Here is a 20,026-nt window from a genome sequence, read left to right as displayed (position 1 = left end):
AATGGCGGAGAGCACTCGTGAGCGGAAGAACCTGCACGGATGCAATACTGGGATATCACCTCCAGAAGCGCAAAAGTATCCTCGACCTTCCAATTCCTTTTATCCCTGACACCCTCATCGCCCTAGCTGAAGGACATGCGTTCCGGCAGAGTCTGTGTGATGGGGTGGTGGATAATGGATTTGACTGGGTGGGACCTAACCTCCTTTATTCTAACCTTACATGTAATATCTCTAAGGAGATCTGGCAAAAGTGTGGGACAGGCCTCCAACAACATGACTGTCGCTGGTATGAAACCTTAGGCTCCACTTTAACAACCACCATAACAACCGTAGTGGAGGAAGTCACGAGCGTGGTAGGTGGGGGCCTTGCCATTGTTGAGCACTGGTTGCTCAACGCTCTGAGTATGTTGTGGCCATATTTGTTGGGCCTACTAGGCATAGCCGTAGCCTTAATAGTGGGCAAGGTTGTCCTAGAGGTGTGGCTAAAAGCACTTTGTCGTTGCAAGGGGAGGAATCACAAGCCCCTCCCCCCAAAGGAGGAGCCTGAAGCTGTATAAAAGGAAGCTGCCGTGTGCCGACGAGCCAGTCATCGTTCGTCAGAGCTGCTGTCAAGACCGGACTCAAACCAAGAACTCACCAGGGAAACATCATGTCATCCAACTCTACGACCAACTCCTCTGCTACCACTCCAACCTTTGAGCCAATCCAAGTGAGTACCCTTGAACAAGTCGGGTTCATCCTCGCCTGGGTGGTCTACTGCCATACCGGGTCCTGGACCATTGGGCAACCTTTAAGAGTGCTCGTCGTGCTCCAAGGATATGCAAAGCTCCTTCTACGACCCATCCTCATGCGAAGATGGGAGCATGCCCCTTCCCTTTTTGTCTGTTATCTGATGGGGCGAACCCGCATCAACTGGCGCAGAGGAGCTGTGGCGTGTCTTTGGCTTACCATCGACACGACGGCCTTAATAATGGAGCTGGTCTGTGGAGGAACCCATGCTAACCGTGCTGCACCACTGAAAATTCTCACCGCCATCATCGAGGGTCTTCTGGCGACGTCCATCCTCATTTACCTGGCGTACCAGGCTTTCTCCATCAGAGGTCAAGGCAAACGGCGTTGGCTCCGAAGATGGGCGCTCTTGACCATTTGGGCAACATGGTGGGGAGTTTTAGTGACCCTCTACTGGATGAAGAAGACATCCACACTGCCCATCGTTGTGTGGTTTATGACCCATGCGGCGATATTTCATGATACATCTTCTGGGCAGAATCAGGACTCACAAGTGTCCGAGAATGTTCCCCCTGTGATACGTTCCCCATGGCTAGCAGCTCAAAGAGGCACACGAGTTTAAATCAGCCCCCTTCATATGCTCGTGCTATTGCTTTTTCACCCCTTTTCCCCCATTATAAGTAAAACTAATCGATAACTACTAATCATAAAGTTACCTGGGTTGCTGTTTCTCTTCAGGCACCGATCTGCTGCGTGGGATGTGGAACGACCGCAGAATCCTCTGGGTTCATATGGGTTGCATCGTCTACCCGTTGGTGTCACGACTGCGTGCACCTTGAAAATGTAACGGCGATCCTCTGCCTCCATGGACGTGAGGACCTGCCTTACATTGCGGCTTCTACGTCTAGATCCCTGGAACGGGACCACAAAGTCGTGTGGACCTCTGCGTTGGGCCAGACCGATGACGCACTTCAGACGTCGCCTTTGGAGAGTGGCCGAGTGTTACCCATTGTTCAGAAGCTTTGGGAGAATCAGATCACCCGTCAATGCCTGCTCACTCTGCACCTTATGGATGGCAGAGTAGTAGCGGTGGGTGATCCCATTCCACCAGTTTGCCCGGCGTCTCCAGATGTGTACGTAGACGTCGGATGTCAGACCAGCATTGCAACTCACGACCAGAGTACCCAAGCTGAATTTTTCAGTTCATCTCACCAAGAATGCCAGACTGAGGATGTACCTCTTGCCTTACAAGTGGATCAAGGAAGTCAGACGGACTCCACCATCACCTGCATTTGTCAGATGCAGTCTCCTTCGTTCGCTACGGATTTTCAGGATCTGCTTGAGGAATTGGAAGCGTGCTGTAATTTCCCAGCCGCCACACAGCTTGATTTGGGGGTGGACGAGTCCACTCCACCCCCACCACCACTGTTGGAACAATGCGACTTACCTGAGCCGTGTAGTTCCACAGTGAATGAAGTCCTGGACGCAGATACCTGGATCTCCCCGCCATCAAATCTGACGGAGTACGAGGTTGTTGACACGTGGACACCGTCATCTTCGCCCGTCACTTGCTACGAGAGAGACATTCTGACTATCCACAGTGGTGATGTGTTGGAATTGTTTTGATTGGACTTTCCGTTTTCTGCGACGCACCGTTCGATCTCAAGGAGGGGGTGTCAAGAAAACTGGCATGGACTTGTGAGATCTCTCTAGGTACACGCAGAAAGCAGGGTAAAAGGCCTGGGGAGTGACAGTAATCCTGTATTGATTTAAGAATGATTAAAGAAATGAAATGAAATACATATGTGTGTAATGGTTGGAATCAAATACATAGATAAGTAAATAGTTGAAATGATTTATGTCTTATAATCACAATGTCTGTAATGTATGACTGAAATATATAATCTGTATTCATGATCTGCGGTAACAGTAACAACTTAATTGTTATATATACATTTTCAATGATTTCAGATAATGGTAAAACTGATTATGTTTTGAGTTGATTGTGTTTCATGGTACATTATAAGAAGATTGTAGAGTTAAGCACAGAGAAGCACTGAGCTGGCTGGGCGGGGACCTCAGAACAGATTGCCAAAAAAGGTAATAACTACCAGATGGTCAGCAGGAAAAAAGAGAAGTATTGCAAAGGAGTTGCAGCAGTCGGACGCAAAAGAGGGAGGTTTGTGTATTACCAAATGCAGGGTGGAGCGAGGTTTGGGAAGACGGGTACTTTCCGATGAGATAATCGGGGAGAATGAGTCATAAGATCTCTCCCACACACAACTGTGGACCAGGAGGGTTTAAAAGCCAGCGAGCTGGGGAGGAAACTGTTCTTAGTCCGCGGCGCTGAAGGAGAATCAACAAGAGGACGCAGGCGAAAGATCAGCGGAGGACCACACCCTGGGACCGGGGGGAAAAAGTTTGAGACTTCTCGCCGCAAAGAAGGACAAGATCCGTCAGCCCCAGCCCTGGCCCCTGAATTTGACCGTTTTCCTCTGCCTCCACCCTACGATCCCTATTCAACAGCAGCAGACTTGGGGAAAAGACAAAGGTCACCTAGTGATGAAGATTCTGTACGTCTAAAAGAGGTTGGACAGATTGACTTTGCTGCTTTTCCGGAAAAGGACTTTGCCCGGCTAGGACAGAGACTCTAACCAAGAACGTCTAAAGATTTCGGCTGCCAAGATCGACTAACATCGGGTGTGAGTTGCCCTGCCCCTAAAGCCTCGCTCAGTGAGATTAGTGACATAGGTTAGGGATAGAAATAAGATAGGATATGGTTGATTTGGTTGATATTATAATTTGAAATTAATATTTGTTACAAGTTTACAATTACTTTTATTAAATCTGTTTGTCATTTACCCCTGCTAAAGCTTGCTTAATAAAATATAATAAAAATAAGAATGGAGGTCGCGGATATTGAATTCAATTGAGTCACTGTTTGATGAGGGTTCTTCTGGTATAAGTAAAATCTAAATACATGATTCTAGAAATGGGTGGCTTCGTACTTTCCTTTGGCGAGCTATAAATAATGGCCCTGGGACTTATATCTAAGTCACTAAATCCAATCTAGCCGATAACAAGTGCACGTTATTTTAAGGAGGAAAGCTACCGTTAACAGGAGTGGTTGTTGGAACTACGCGGCAGCTAGAGCTACTCTGTCGACTGTTTCTCAACTGAAAAGGGCCGTAACTTCTGGATCTGAAGGTAGTTAGAGCTAGACGAGTTTTCTCCGCCACCAGTTTAAACAGAAATTCTCTAGTAAACCTATGATAGGGTAAAACCCAGGTTTCAGGGATTTTCCGGACCTGTTAGACAGAGAACTGGTCAATAGTCAGTTAGTGGTGAGGTTAGGGCGTGGCTGGCTATTGCAGAATAACGAACAATATGATGGATTTTCTTTCGGGATCACCATTTTCCAGTCATCTCTGACCAATTTTTAATGTCCGAAGAACAACATCCCCTCATCATATCTCCTAAAAGATGCAACAAGGAGACCTAACACTCAACATAATTCAAGTTCAGACTTTTGTGATGCTCACAATTAAATCCTTATTTTGGTACCTGTTACCAGAAAGGTTAAAAATGACTGAAATAAATGAATAAAATTATTTTAATAATGTGAATGGTGTGTTCAACTTCCAGTTCAGAATATTTTTCAATATAAAATATTTTTGGAGTTTGGTAACATTAGCATTAGCCACTTAGCTGCTCGTCTGATAAATTCCCATTCAAGTTTTTGTGAACCTTTCTTTTCAACTTAAGTTGAATTTTATAGCAGGTTTCAGCAACAGGGCAGTAAAAGGTGCTTTGCATCATAGAGTAAATAATTTATGAAACAAGCAGCAAACATTACTGTCATCATCAAAATCATCAAATCAAAAACACATCAGATTTGTGGTGCATAAAAACTGAAACAGAATGCTGGTTCTCTACAGAGTTGACTTCTGAAGGTGATTTACGGCATAAAATATATCACATAATCAAACAGATGGAAATAACATTATAGATGTTGAAAGGGGTGTAAATCCTGCAAGGCAGTGGAGAACTTGTTTCATAACCTTACCATGTAAGCATGCTCCTCCTTTGCTGGAAACCCAAGAAACCTTTCAGAAAACGCTGCACCTAAGAAACAAAAAACATTTTATCTGATTTTTGTTATACAACGTTTATTTCATTGAGGAAAATGTTTTAGTGTTTGTGTCAAGCCTGTCGCAATTAATCAATTAGTTGCATCATAAATTAAAACAAACTTGATCATTTTGCTTACAGAGGATTCAAAATCTATTTTGTTTGTAGTTTCTGTTGTGTTTGGTTTTTATTCCCGGTTTATTTATTGATATTTCATTTTTATTTTGTATGCCTTTATCAATATGTTAATAAAAAATGGACTGAAAACAACAATAATAAAAGTTATTGTACAAATTTCTGCTTCGTTTGTGTCTGAACTCACTGTAAAACCTGAAGTCCGTTATTGGTGCTACAGCTGCAGCGCATTGAAAGAGGTTGTCGGTTGCAGCTAACATTTTGAGCGTTAAATAACCTCCAAGTGCCTGAAATTATAACAAAAAGGAGGTAAACAGAGCTGCAGCTTTACAAAATCTGACATTTCATATCTAAAAACACTTTTATAACCTTTCCAAATAGGGCTATCCGTCGATAGTCGATGTAAGGAAGCTGCATGAACCTGTGGAAGAACGAAATCGGATAGTTTAGCAGAGTTCAAGGAATTTAACACTTAAGTGCAGTGAAGTTTCACTGACTCTACAACTCGAAGGTAGTCTTTGACTCTCAGTGTGCCGAGCTTCCGGGGGTCGACGGCGACGGTCTTCTGGCCGCGGCCGACGCCGCTGCGGCCGTCCACCCAGGCCAAAGCCACGCTGTGCGTGCTGCAGAGGACCTGAGGCCAGTCGAGGGAAAACTCCTCCGTCACAGTCTGGCTGCCGGGCGTGCCGTCGCTGAGCGTTACAAGGAAAACAAGCAAGCATGGTGATAAATGAACGCCTCTGTATGACTAAATATATGTCATGAATCATAAAAGGAAGACGATTTTTCGCCTGCATGTTCAGCAAGTGACACTTACACAATAATGAGTAGCGGGTGCAGGTTGGCCTCGTAGCCCTGAGGCAGAGTCAGCTTCAGGTGCAGATCTGCAGGACGGAAATTTAATCACAACAATTTGCTAAATAAAATCAGAACGTGTCGAGGTTATGAAATGTCTGGCAAAAATATGGCTGTTAAATAAGCAGATTTAAACTCATTATTGATGTAGGAAAATGTTTTTCTGAATTGTCTGTTGGTTTGCTTTAAACTCAGAAGTCTAACTAACCTGATTACATAAAAATTCTGTCTTTCAATTCAGAATCCTTTGATCACTAAAGATTCACGTCGGAATTCTTAAATTTTTGAGATTAAAAGTCAAAATTCTGAATTTGAGGTCAGAATTTTGACTTTAATGTAAGAATTCCCGCTTTTTTCCCTTTAGATTTCCGAATAGTTTTTCTCAGAATTCTGACCTATTTTTTCTCAGATGTCAGATTTTTTTTCTCAGAACTAATTTTTTTTTTTTTTGTTAGAATTCTAATTTTTTTTCAGGCAGAATCCAGATTTTTTTTTTATTCATTAAAAGAAAAACAAAAAAAACAAAATCAGAATTCAGATTTTTTTTATCCCTTCAGAATTCTGTTTTTCCTAAAGTATTAAGATTTTGCTCCTCAAAATGATTTTTTCCCCTCAGAATTCTTTCTTAAATCTGAATTTTGATTTGTTCTTCTCAGAATTACATTTTCTTCCTAGGAATTCAGTTTTTTTTCTTCTCAGAATCCTGATTTTTTCATCACAATTTTTACTTTAATCTCTAAAAATTTTAATCAGAATTCTTGAAAAAAAGTCAGGATTCTCAGTTTAATTGGTAGGAGTCAAAAGTCACGGTTTTACTTCAAACTTCCATAGTAGTTGGATTAGTTTGTTTGGTTTTCATGAGATCTGAATAGTGAATTATCAGACATGTATGTAGCTAATAATATGAATGTTTTTCACCAATTCACAATCTGCTAAATCACACTTGATTACATCAACCTGCCCAAGGCCTGCAGGTGGAAATTAGCATTTTTGCCATCACCTTGTACCAGGCATTCCTCCTTTTAAAGGTTTAAAAAAATGTTGTTCATTAGAAACAGTATAAAAGTTATAAAATGCCAGAACTCTGCACCATGGTTGTCTGCTTGGACTGTCTTGAACAGACTCTCCGGGAGCCTCTTGTCCTTCAGAGCTGCAGACAGCAGGTTGTTATCCTCCAAGACGAAATAACCTGCACAGGACACACAACCAAAACGTCTTAGTTTCACTAAAAACACAAAGACAGACACTACAATACACTAATGCATTATATTCTTATTATATCAATGGTTATTGCTGAAGTTGGGAGTGACAGGCAGGTGGCGCTGTTCACAAATAAACCCAGCATTCGGGTTTATTTCGGGTCTGTTTTAGAACAGCGCCCTCTGCTGGCTGTGATGTGGAACTGCATTTGACACTCACTGGAGGGGTCCTTCATACTGTGAACCGTCACTTTAGGGATTCCTGGGCCTGAAACGAAATTATAGAAAATGATGTAAAACCGAGGCGTGTGAAGTTATCCCATTTATCACAATTAAGTATTTATTTGAATTAACCAGGTCAGTTTTACATTCTTCTGGATTGGAGTATTTTTTTCATAACTACACAATATTTATGTTTAAATTTCACCCCTACTGTACAGCATTTTTATTCTTTATTCTGTTTTTATAGATATTTCTATATTTGATCATTCTGTGAGTCTATTTGCTGTTACAGCTCATCACTTTGCTGCTGCTGCACAGAGATTTCTCTTTTGTGGAGCAACAAATAAATATCTATATTCTCTTTAGACTGCTTTGAAAGAGGGCTGTGACTTCCAGGATTTGTTGAAATTGTGTTATGTTAGAGCCACAGTCTTTATTTTACTGGTACTTGTTTTTATAATAACTCAAAGTCATAGATGGTTATGAAGAGGACAGAGACAAGATACAATCAAAATGAGATAAAATCTTAAGAGTGTGGTGTGCTTTTTTTTTAGAGCTGTATGTCATTTGTGGTATGTCTCCACCTACTTTTTGAATTGTGTAACACGTTTTTGAATGTTGTTCAAAAAGCTCAGTCAGAATACACATTAAGCAGTCTCTCAATAGGATTTAGGTTTGGACTTTGACTGGACCATTCCACATTGGCTCTTAGTAACATAATAAAGAACCAACTAATGTTTTTATTTATTTTTTTTTTATAGAAATTCCTTTAACATCATAGTATTAAATACATTATGTGGCACATTACATTAATGAAAGAATATAGATATTTTTAGTGGAATAACTGCAGTAAATTTCCACAAAAACATGTCTCTAAAAAAATTAGTAATATTTTTTAGACCTTTTTTTTCAGTATCAGCTTTATATGGCAGAATTGAGCTCAAACCTGATTTTTGGACTTCAAGCGCTCACAGCATACAGACATTTATATACAAATAAACTTTAGAGGAAAGAAAATAAATATTTTTCTATATCTTTTTCTACAAATAGTAAATAGTAGAAGAAAATCCATTCGCTTTATTGCAAAAAAATGTTTTAAAAACTGAATAAAGTGATGGTTCTTTAAGCATGAGAACAAATTTTCTCAATTATTTATCAAAAATGCATTAATATTTGCAGCTCTAAACAAGTTTTATTTAGCTGGACTGAGGGTAAAATTTATATTTTATCATTTTTCAGATTTTTAGTCATAAAAACATTTGCTTTTTATTTAAAAATTATCCTCTTTTTGTGTTAATGTGTCACATAAAAACCCCTGTTTGTGTGTGGTTACCCAGGCAGTAGAGGATGAAGTGGGTTTGATTTGGGCTGAAAACGGCTTTAAAGAATCCACATCCGTCAATGAGGCCACAGGAGATGCAGCGACGCTGAAACACTCCATTCAAATCCACACTTAAAGCAAAATAAAATAAAACGGGTTAGAGGCAGCATTTAGAGGGAAAGTTACAGAGTTTTTATTTGCTCCAGCAGATGTTTGGATTGTTTTTATAATACAAAATGAAACTATTTTGTCACATATTGTGTCAAAATGAGTCAACGTGAAACAAATGACAAAACCATGTTAGTTTAATTAACATGATGCTCCATAATGTGAGTTTGGTTTTGAAACACAAATCTGATGTGCTATGAAAAAGTATTTGCCTCCTTACAGATTTTCTCTATTTATTTTTTATATTTTAATAAATTTATCCAAACTAAGTGTTAAAAAGTAATCACCCTTCGCTGTAGAGGACATCTGGTCCAATCTTAGCAGAATTATCCGAATTTATCAATGTTGGATGGTTTTGAAGCATTGATTACGTGTTTAAGCAAAAGCCGCAATATCTCAATCAGATTGGAGTGTGAACTTTGACTAGGCCACACTAAAACATTCATTTTTGTTGTTGTTTTCAGCGTTTTATAGTTGGACTCACTTGAATGCTTTCTAATTATTTGTATCCTGCATAACAAATTTATGCTTCTAGTTATCAGGGTGTTTCAGATAGATTTATTGACAATAATATGAAATTATAATCTGAATACGGCTTTCTTTTTATTTTCTTTCTTTCTCTGATGATGTGAAACGTTTAAATATGACAAAAAAGTTAAAACTAAACCAGAGGAAAACAGGAAAGAGGGGTAAATACTTTTTTGCAGCACCGTAGGAACTAATTCTCACAGAAATTCATGAAAATGTTGGAGTTTACACAGATTACATACTTATTGTGGAAACTGAAAAATTGAAAACAAAACATTGGATGATTGCTGTTATTCTTCTGATTATATGTCAAATATGTCGACTTTGTGACATATTTTATTAAAACTGTATAATTTTTACAGGAAGGAAGAAGAAATTACATTTTCAAAACATATCAACCTGGATGTTGAATTATGCATAATGAAAATACAACCTGTCTCCACCTGTTTGATTTATAATTATAGAAATTGTGACTATTCAGAAGGGATTTACCTGTAAAGGTGCCTGCTCTCTCTTGATTTTTCTGTGCTCAGAAAGTAGCTGAAAATGAGATCCAGATTTAAAAATCAAGCAAAAATCACATATTTTCCACATAATTATAAAGCTCTTTTAGAATGGAGCCAATGCTAAAACTTCATTTCTCTAAGTTGCATTTATCAACATTTTGTTTTGGGAATGATTCAGTCTGAGGTTGGAGTATTTCCAATTAAGCACAGCCTTTTAAAAGCAACTTTTCATAAAGTTAATGTTAACAGAGAAGCATGGCTCTGGTTATTTTATTTATTTCAACCAGACCAGTCAGTTTGGTCGACATAAATAAAAACGGATAAAACAGAAATTAATCTGATTGAATTAAAACGGACAAATTAAACATCGGTTCATACAACATATAATTTAAAATCTGTTTAAACAGCCAAGCTAAGCTATGAATCAAAACATTTTGTTTTAATTTTGTTAATCCCAACAGATTCAGTTTTAATTTTCATCACTTCAAACTCAAACACTGCTTCATCGTCTATCAATCAACTGCTAATCCCAATAAAATATATTGTAGGTTGTAGCTACGGAAAGGGCATGAATACTTTTGCAAGACTAAACGTTTAAAAAAAGCTGCAAAACTTTTTACTTATGTCACGGCTAAAACTTTTTGCCAAGGTTTTAATGTCAAACTTCCAGGTGTTCCAGCTTCCTCCTTCAATCTGCATATAAATTATTCATGATCACAATCTATCGGCCCTCGTTTACATACTTCAGCGGTCTAATAAAACCAGCTCTACACCCCGGCGTTTTCTCCGAGAAGCAACAGAGTGGAGTCGACTTCCCGCGTCTGTGTGAGTGTATGAAGAGTAATGAGATGTTTAGAGGCAACAAGCAGCGACAGCATGAGAGCCGAGCTGCTGACGAGAGACGGCTACTTTAACAGAGGGCTTTCCGAGCCCAGTCCGTCTGGGATTTATGCCCCCAGCAGGATAAAGGCAGGTTTAAGCAATAATCTGCTCGCCTCGTGTAATCCCCAAGTAATCCTTTGTCCTCTTTCCTGTCAGTGGTTTTACTACTTCAGTCTAAATCAAAGAGAGTTCCTTTAGTTTGTCAGCCCAGATCAATACTACATCCTCAGATTAGAGAGGCAATAAGTTAAGCAATTTAAAATTATCTCTTGATTAAAATGAGTTAAATTTGATAAACTAATAAGGTCTGGTTAGCCTTAAACCGTTTTTAGTGTTGTAGTTTGGCCGCCATCTAGCAGGGGGCGCCACTGGTCGTAAGCGGAACCAGATATAGTATTAAAGATGGTGGCGCTATACCAGATTGGGAAAGTAAAACAGTCCAAACAGAGTCTGCTGTTTACGACAGCAAAATAATCTGGCTATTGTAGATAAAAACAAAAAAGGAGGAGTAAATTACTGCCAAAAATGTCAGAAATAAAAAATACTCAAAAAATTTTTAAATTAATCTTAGAGATTTTCTAGTAAAAACAAAGAAATGTCTGAGTTCAAAAAGTCAAAAGCTTTCAACTATTTGAAATTTTTGACTTTTGAAATTTCCATATTTTTACTAGAACATTTCTGAGATTGATCTAAAAAATTATTTTAGTTAAAATTTACAATTTTTTTTCTTTTCTTCTAGCCAATCTGAAGGAAAAATCGGTGGAAATTTCAGATTTGTAAAAGTTACAAATTTGCTAGAAAAGGAATTGAAATATTCTAGAAAAAACATGGAAATTTATGGAATTCTTAAACACAGAAATTTTCCAAAAGTTGAAAATTTGTGAATTTTTTAATTCCAAAATATTCTTGTTTCTGAAATTGATCTAAATAATTCTGTGTTTTTTTTTCTTAAATTTCTTTTTTTCTTTCATTTCTAGCTACGGAGATCTGTCGTAGGTGTGGGATGAAAAATGGACTTGATGCGGTTCTGTTCTGGAATCTAAACTCTGTACAAGCTCATTAATTTACCAACTTAATAGCGTTCATTGAGCCGAGCCTCATGGGGGAACAGCTTCAACGTTTAAACCAACAATTACTGATTGGCTATAAAGGCGAGGATTTGATGACAGAAAAGCAGAGGGCATAACACAGAAAAAAAAATCTAACACCACAAAATAATGAAAATACGAGGAGGAAAAAAACAAAAAAGTCGTCACTGATGTGTAATTTTAAGGCTATATAAGTTTAATAATGTCAGAAAACCACAATTTTATGTTTATTCAGTCAGTATTTAACACAAAATATGTTCTAAAATTATCCTATTCTTTTTCTAAATTTGTATGAAATGTAGCCCTTCATGTTATGAAAAGACAGTTGGCCCTCTTGATACAAGCAAAAAACTCTGTTTTTTAACAAAATGACTGCTTACTGATTAGTGGTTAGTTGAGCCATAAGATCAATCAACATTTGATTACCTTATAAATCGATCATTTCCATCCCTAGTTCAGCTTATTTAATAATTTCTAACTACTTATATCAATTAAAAAGTCCAATAAGTAAGTTTCTACTCCACTAGTTGAAGGATTTAGATTAAAGTCTCTATTTAAAGCAAGATACGATCATTTCAGTGACTGTAACTTTTGTGTTCACAGAAAGATTTCCCACTCAGTGCGGCTCCCACATACATCTTTCCAGCCTTCTCGTCTAAGGCGCAGAGCAAGGTGACATCCCAGCTCCCCGATGTCAAGAAGCGCGGGGGGACAGAGGGGATGGCAGGCTGCATTACACAGACACACAGAGATGAAGAGCAAAGCAGGAGCATTCACATACACAGAATAAAAATAGGAACAGCTGTACAGCAAGGTTCTGTCAGAGCATGGCAGGAGGAGCGGCATGGGTCGAAAATGGGAGATTCAATCAAAACACCGGTGGCTGTAGAGGATCCTGTTGGGTATTTTTATTATGAAGGCAGAAATCACAGTGGATGTGGGCCTCTGCAGAAATGGGAGAAACTTGTTGACAAAAAATAGAGCTTATAAGTGTGTGTATATATATATATATATATATATATATATATATATATGCAGCTCTGAAAACAATTAAGAGACCACTTGAAATATCCAGTTTCTCTGATTTTACTTTTTGTAGGTTTGTTTGAGTAACATGAACATTGTTATTTTATTCTATGAACTACTGACAATAAGTCATGAAATTACAAGCAACATTTTTTTATTTATTTGCAGAAAATGAGAAATGGTCAAAATAACGAAAAAGATGCAGTGCTTTCAGACCTCAAACAATGCAAAGAAAACAAGTTCATATTCATTTAGAAATGGCAATACTAATGTTTCAACTGAGGAAGAGTTCAGAATCAATATTTGGAGGAAGAACCATGAGGTTTTCAATGGGGTTCAGAGCTGTGGGCTTTTTCCAGAGCTGCATATATAAATAACATTGAAGAGGAACTAAAATTCACATTTTGAACATTTTTTACTTCCATTTGAGTCTCTATTGCTTCTAAAAAACACCCCCAAGTGCCTAAAAAAGTGACCCAGCCATTTTTGGCAATGAGTTAATGTTTTTGGTGTCAGGAAAATGAGCTGTTTCAAAAACCTTCAAAATGTAACATCACAAATCATCAGCAACTCCAGGAAAGCCCTCCTGGTTACCTAGCAACCAGCATGTTTGGTCAGCCACCGTATGTGCTGTACAATGGCTGCTGGAAAAGACAAAGTGGTTTATTGTTGATTTATCCACTTGCTGCATTCTTTCTGCTTGTGCATGAGGCTCTACTAAAGCTTTTCGAAGATGTTCGATTGTATAAATGCACGTGTTGGCAGCCATTTTCATGTATGCTAATGTAAATGTTGAGTTGGGGGCGTGGCCAGCAGCAGCTTACTTTGATTTAAAGAGATAAGAGGCCATGAAACAGCTCATTCTGAAAGGAGTTCAAACTGAGCAGAATAAAATCTGATTGTCTAAGAATGATTTTGTGCAGAAAAAGGGATGAACATGTTTTTATGTGGACTACAGACTTATCCTAACCTGTTCAAGGAAGCATAATAGGTCTCAGTATGCAAAACCTAAAGACTTTATAAGTTTAAGAGCTAAATAAATAACAAATAACTTAATAAATTATTAATGTAACAACATATTTAACTGGTTAACTTAAAGAAGTTAAATCATTTTTGTCTAATCATGATTTTCAGCTCTAGTTTCTGACTTTTTACACCTAATCGTGCTTATATTTACACTCTCTTGTGATTAATGAGAGCATAACGTAACAAAAGCATTTAATTTTATTTTCCAGAATGCACAATAAGCCAGTTTCAGACGGAGAATACCTAATCAGGAATGCAGCCAAGTTTAAATGTGTGGGGAAGAATGTATTTCCATATAGCTTATAGCTTTCCTGCATTATATTTGTTTAGTCACAAATCATGGAAAAATTAACACCCAAAGCAATTTCATCAAATAAATATATTAGATGGATACTTAAGACTTTTTAAAAGCCCCAAACTAAGATTATCACATATAAGGCTTTTAAAAACCTCGGAGAAATTCTATGAAGTACAAAACCAAGGAAAATAGTATTTTCTCTACCTTTTAGGAATTTGTTTTAGTAAATTACATAAGGAAATAAATCATACACATTCCATTTTGTATAGTATGCTTTCACACTTTTTTCAATACATCTACAAACATAAATACTAAAAACAAAGCAAATACTTCAGGACTGAATAAATTTTATCCTAGAAAATAAAATAAAGCTTTACTGATGTAAATTTAAAAATCTGCACTTTTGTCAGACACAGTATAATAATGAAGGATGGAAAATTTCTGACCTGAACTGTCAGACCAGCAATGTGGTGAAACTCTCCACGAGCGCCTTGCTTTGCTGGAAGTATCGTATAAAACATTGAGCCGTCTGACGTAAACAAAGGCAAGTCCTGATGGTAGAAGGTGAAAGGTTAAAGGAAACCCATGAGTAATTAAGGAGTAAAAACACAAAGAAGGAAGATTTTCTAGAAGTACACACCTGTCGCTGGTTCTGCATCATGTCCATGGCCATTTTATGTTTCTATGGATTTCAGATGAAGTAGAAACATTTTCGTCATTTATTTCTAACCATTTTCCAAAAAAATTAAAGTTGCTAGTTAGAATAATCTTGTAAATAAATCAAACTCAGTTTAAATATAGTTTGTTATGTATAGAGCAGTGGTTCTTAACCTTTTTTGAGGTACCGAACCCATCAGATTCATATGCGCATTCACTGAACCCTTCTGTCGTAATAAATAAAATGAGTTTTTTTCCAAATTCAAGACATAGGGGTGCCTCAACTAGAGTCTAGTTGGGTCACCCCACGATCACTAAGTCTTCTTAAAAGGTAGAGTCTCTGAGAACAGTTCTTCAAAATACAGACAGTGTTTTCAGAAAAATTGAGCTGACTGTCCAGGAACGACCCAAATTTGCCACAGTTTCAATAGGTTGGCCATCGAAAGAAACTGGAACCACTTTAAGGTCTTATTTAGATCATTTAATTAGCTCTACATTCTTAAGAGAATAAAAAATTAATAATAAATAATAAAGACTTTGCGGTATTCTGATTTAGTAATGTAATTATATTAGTTGTGTTACCACACCCACGCCACTAGAGGCAGTACCAACCCCGAAAAGATGCGACTAAGGAGCAGATTTAGAAGTACAGCGAAAGCTACAGAATTTGGTAAAAACGGTGAGTTTTGCTGAAGTAATTAAAGACACAAGTTCAAATCCATGCTGAGAGTGAAGCTCCTTCAATCAGTGTTCCTCTGTTACATTGGCTAATTGGCTCAGCAATGTAACGTGATCCTCTGCAGCAAGTGATGGCAAAGCGGGGCGTCATCACGACTTTACACAGTGTGTCTTTACCTCCGCGGCAGAGGCTCCGCCGAACCCCTGAGACCGACTCACCGAACCCCTGGGGCTCGATCAAACCCAGGTTAAGAACAACATGCCATAGTCAGTTCTACGGTGTTTTGATACATTTTGGTCAATCAGTAAAAACAACTATCTTCATGCAAATGCCTCTGATGACATCACATAAGGCATGTTTTTAACAAAAATCATTCTTTGAAGGTAATTTACTCATGACATCTAAAAACACCAAAATATTTCAAGAAGAGTGCATGAATAACACTCCAACTGACAATAGGACCACAGCAGAGATTGGATGTGGCACCGATTTTCAAATCTTGCTGCAGAATCTTAATTGGGTCAAAAACAACCAATCAAAGCCAGGAGGAAGATTTTAGTGCTGTCAATCAAACACGTGTACGCGCTGCTGAAAGTGCTAATGGTAAAGAAACAAAATACCATTCCAGAAAAACTGTGGCAATGCCAACTAGCTTTAGCATTTGTGGCAGGCTATGTTGTGGTGAATCAGCTCAGCGATTGACAGCGGAAAACCCCTCCCCCTGGCTCTGATTGGTTGTTTCTGACAGAGTTGGTGTATTTCTGTAGTTAGCACTAGGAGAAGGAAGATTATTTGTCTTGTATTAATCTGTCATGATGATCATTTGAGAAACTTTTGTGGTTTATTACAAGAAATCTACTCACAAAACTACATTCTGAGTTAATTCTGGTACCTCTTGTAATGTCATCGACCCAAAACCACATACAGTATTATTCTTTGTTCTTTCTTTTGTACACCCTTCAAAAGCTTTGCATTTTATAAACTCCTGCAGTAAAAATCCATACTTCATTACCCAGATGTGTTTTTATTGTCAGAGCAACTTTCGTTGGTGAAAAACAAACACACAAAAAAAAACACCAGTGAATGGTATCTCTAAAGTAACTTTTTAAAGAAAGTTTAATAAAATTCTTTTTAATTATACATCACTGTCATAGATTATTAAACCCAGCTTTAGATCATAAAACTGCAGGAATTTCTTCAATATGAAAGTGGTGGAGTTCAGCAAATCACTGAAAATTCTTCTCATGCACCGAGCGACTTCAAATATTAATCCAGGCAGAACAAATCTGAGGGGTTCAGGAAATCAATCTCAACTCCCCAAACTGTGTAAATGAAGCAAAATTCTATTAAATCGCTATATTGCAGCAGAAAACCCTTCAGACTACTAATACAGAGAAAGCGACGGCTGCTCACCTCTGAGCATGCCCCCGTGGTGGCCTCGCACACGCAGAGCACTGATTGGTTCTGGGCACGGTTCAGCCAGCGAACCGCGAGCCTGGTGCTGCTGATCCAGCTCACCATGGAGATGTAGTTTTCCCTGAAGAGGTGATGCAGAAAATGATACGCGGAGGAAGAAAAAAAAATGATAAAGAGAAGCAGTGACTGGGAGCAGTTTCTGGACAGCGTAATCATCTCTGACAGGTGCTGTCTGAATTCATAGAGCTTTATTTTAAATTCGCAGAGATGTACCTGGACCTGAGGGAGTCGGGAGGCAGCATCTCCAGAGTGTGAGCTGGACCGTAAAGGTTCACTACAAACAGGCTGACTGTTGGGATACTGGAACCAGCCTGCAAGCACATGTAAGAAAAACAAATCGATAACATATGAGTCTATAACTGTATATTGATAATTATTGATTCATTTTTTTTGTTTTAAATAAGTGAAGTACTGCCAAACTAGTGGGCCTGACTCTGTTTTATCCACAGTTCTCAATCCATGACATTGTTTTTTTTTATTTTTAAGCAGATATGAGGCTCAGTGGCAAAACCTTTACCTGCTCAACAGGTCGTTGCTAGGTAACCAAGGAGTGAGTGAGTTGCTAGGTAACCAAGGAGTGAAGGATTTAGTTGATTCCACCAACCTAGCATTGAAAGCTCTGGATCGGAGTTCAGTGAATATTTTCTATTTTGAATATTGAATATTGTGTCAGATCTATGGGTATTGATCACGTGTCTACTGCAATATATGGCGTCATTGATTTACTGTCCAGGCCTACGTGAGCCAAAAATAAAAAAGTACTTGTGGGCCAAGAAAATAATTTAAAACATGCTTAAATCAAGCAAATAAAGTAGTAAATAATTATTTCTTATTATTCTGCAGGAAAATCATAGATTGAACACTTAAAAGTGTTCACGTTTTCAGTATTATAAGAAAGATTTTTTTTTTTTGGCTTTTTATTTGTAAATATTTTTTTAAATCAATAGATATTTTTCCTTTCAGTTCATATTTTTGCAATACAACATGAATTGAAATTTGTGGCTTTTGACATGACAAAATCTGAAAAAACTCAGGAGGAAGGAGTGCTTTACTTCAGCTGGTAAAAGAGCGGTGTTATCCTAACGCTGACGTTAGCATTGTGCTAAAAGCAATGTTACAGCCTCAGCGTATCCCCCAGGAGCTGCTGCTGCGACTCATTTCAACACAGTATTTACCTTTGGGTACGGAAAAATCATATTGGAAGGGTAGAGCCCCCCCAGGAAGTGAGGTATTTCCATCACAGGTGTCACGGAGTTGTTGATGCGGAGATATGCAAGCCGGGCACCGTCCATAGACCACCAGTGGGCAGCGTATGTCAGAAGCACCTCCTCTGTATTTGGAGGAATGCAAGATTTGCAGAGCTTTAAGTAAAGTGGTTTTACTTGCAATTGTGATCAGTAATTGTAAAATAGCAGTTGTTGCCGACATTTGGAGACATCGTACCTTCGTAGGTCCAGTCAGAGAGTCCGTTCAGCACCTTCTGGTCTTCGTCAGTGGACGTGAGACGCAGCGAGTCGCTCGTCACGCTGGGCTTGTAGTAGATGTCTCCGTCAAACACAAAGGCCTGGCGAATTGGGCACAAACAAAGGCTACGTTCATTTTTTTGTTGTTGTTGTTTAGTGAAATCTGATATTTTTTCTGCCTGGTCGTTCAAACTGCTAATTAAATCCGACCCTGAAAAGGTTACGTTTCAAAGCGATCCGCATGCGCAGAAGAAGAACGTTGACGTCACACAGCAGAGCACTGTTTACGGAAGTAATAACGGACAGAGCCGTTTATGGATCGATTTTAAAGTTTATTCAGCAATGGGAGAATCGTCGTAAGATCACAGCAAAACAAAGGGAGCTAATAAAAAGAAATACCATTACGGAAATATATTTGCTTAATGGAAGGGCGCCAATTTCGAAATTTTTTGTTTTTGATAAAATGTTTTAGCGCTAGGAAGAGGCTTATTTAGCATCACAGGAGTTACATGATCAACAGCCGGATGTTACTACCGGAGAAAAGGACGAAGAAGACGACAGGAAGTGTTAGGAGGATGGCGGTTCATTTTTTTAAGACATTGTGCAGCTGGATCCAACAGAGTTCTCACAGCATCGCACAGTTCATAAAAATTATGTTTTTTTTTCTCGAAAGTATTGAATTTCTTCTGTAAAATCGCAGACTACAATTTTACCAAAATGCTGCATGAGTAGCTTGTAGTTCCAATGCCTGAATAAATGTTGAGCGCTATCATCAAAGCTGAACTATGAATATCTCATGTTACTATTTACATCAAAGTTGCCATGAGTTTTAATGTTGTGTTGCGTGAACAAGCTTATTTTCATGTGATTCGAATTTAAATTCTTATTTAATGGAAGCACTGCAATTACAAAATTGTGTTTTTTCAACATGATCAGACTATAGAGAAAGATTTGCGCCTATTTTTAATGGAAACACAACTTTTGACAGATTCACAAGTACATAATCATAAGTTTCATCCATTGTTTATGTCTTAATTCACCACATGTTGCTTCTTCTGGTGTAGAAATATGATGCATGTCTCACATCAATAATGTAAAAGTTGAATAAATTCTGATATTCAGACTGCTGATGCGTTGAAAACAATCGGATATGTTTTAGCTCCACATATGGGAGTGGCACAGATTGGATTTTTTGAGGGAATTGGTCCATTCAGACTGCAGTGAAAAAGACAGATATGGGTCACACATGGGCAATCATGTCACGCATTTGCCTGCTGTGTGAACGTAGCCAATTTATTGTCAAAGACTGCAAGGTTAGACTTTGCAGCTGGCTACCTGATTTGACTGGTGAATGCCTACCAAGTATGAATGAGTCATTGGCCAGCACAAACAGAGCTCAGAGCCAATACATCTTTACTTGGCAGCTAATGCAGTCCAGATGAACACTGACATCGCTACAAAAAGCAATTTACAGCAGAGGTACATGAATGACTGCGGCTCCAGTTCCTTTCATCATATCACTGATGTTATGGTGAAAATGTGTCAAATAGAGGACGACATGATAGTTAGGTGGGGCAAGCTCCTAATCACATTGCCCGTTTTAGTTAATGGAGACAGCAGCACATTTATCTGGTGAA

The 20,026-nt window shown here is 38.4% G+C and overlaps 1 protein-coding gene across 1 annotated transcript in view; it reads right to left on the bottom strand.

Moving 5' to 3' along the window:
• LOC106917058 (inactive dipeptidyl peptidase 10) overlaps positions 1-20,026 on the bottom strand; it is a 68,034-nt gene that overhangs the window by 17,414 nt on the left and 30,594 nt on the right. Inside the window, exons 8-23 of the mRNA XM_014985755.2 lie at positions 18,370-18,490; positions 18,102-18,256; positions 17,140-17,237; positions 16,864-16,987; positions 14,755-14,796; positions 14,561-14,665; positions 12,401-12,492; positions 9,781-9,828; positions 8,605-8,723; positions 7,270-7,317; positions 6,941-7,039; positions 5,813-5,879; positions 5,493-5,687; positions 5,365-5,416; positions 5,183-5,282; positions 4,796-4,854 (exon numbers count right to left, since the gene is read on the bottom strand). Of these exons, the coding sequence (XP_014841241.2) occupies positions 4,796-4,854; positions 5,183-5,282; positions 5,365-5,416; positions 5,493-5,687; positions 5,813-5,879; positions 6,941-7,039; positions 7,270-7,317; positions 8,605-8,723; positions 9,781-9,828; positions 12,401-12,492; positions 14,561-14,665; positions 14,755-14,796; positions 16,864-16,987; positions 17,140-17,237; positions 18,102-18,256; positions 18,370-18,490 (1,524 nt within the window). The remainder of the gene's footprint in view (positions 1-4,795; positions 4,855-5,182; positions 5,283-5,364; positions 5,417-5,492; positions 5,688-5,812; positions 5,880-6,940; positions 7,040-7,269; positions 7,318-8,604; positions 8,724-9,780; positions 9,829-12,400; positions 12,493-14,560; positions 14,666-14,754; positions 14,797-16,863; positions 16,988-17,139; positions 17,238-18,101; positions 18,257-18,369; positions 18,491-20,026) is intronic.

The sequence above is a fragment of the Poecilia mexicana genome, unplaced genomic scaffold, assembly GCF_051168715.1.
Source record: "Poecilia mexicana isolate PSO_F unplaced genomic scaffold, ASM5116871v1 scaffold_7, whole genome shotgun sequence".
Lineage (NCBI taxonomy): Eukaryota > Metazoa > Chordata > Actinopteri > Cyprinodontiformes > Poeciliidae > Poecilia > Poecilia mexicana.
Note: the sequence above shows the minus strand (reverse complement) of the source record. Positions and strands in the feature narration are given on the sequence as shown.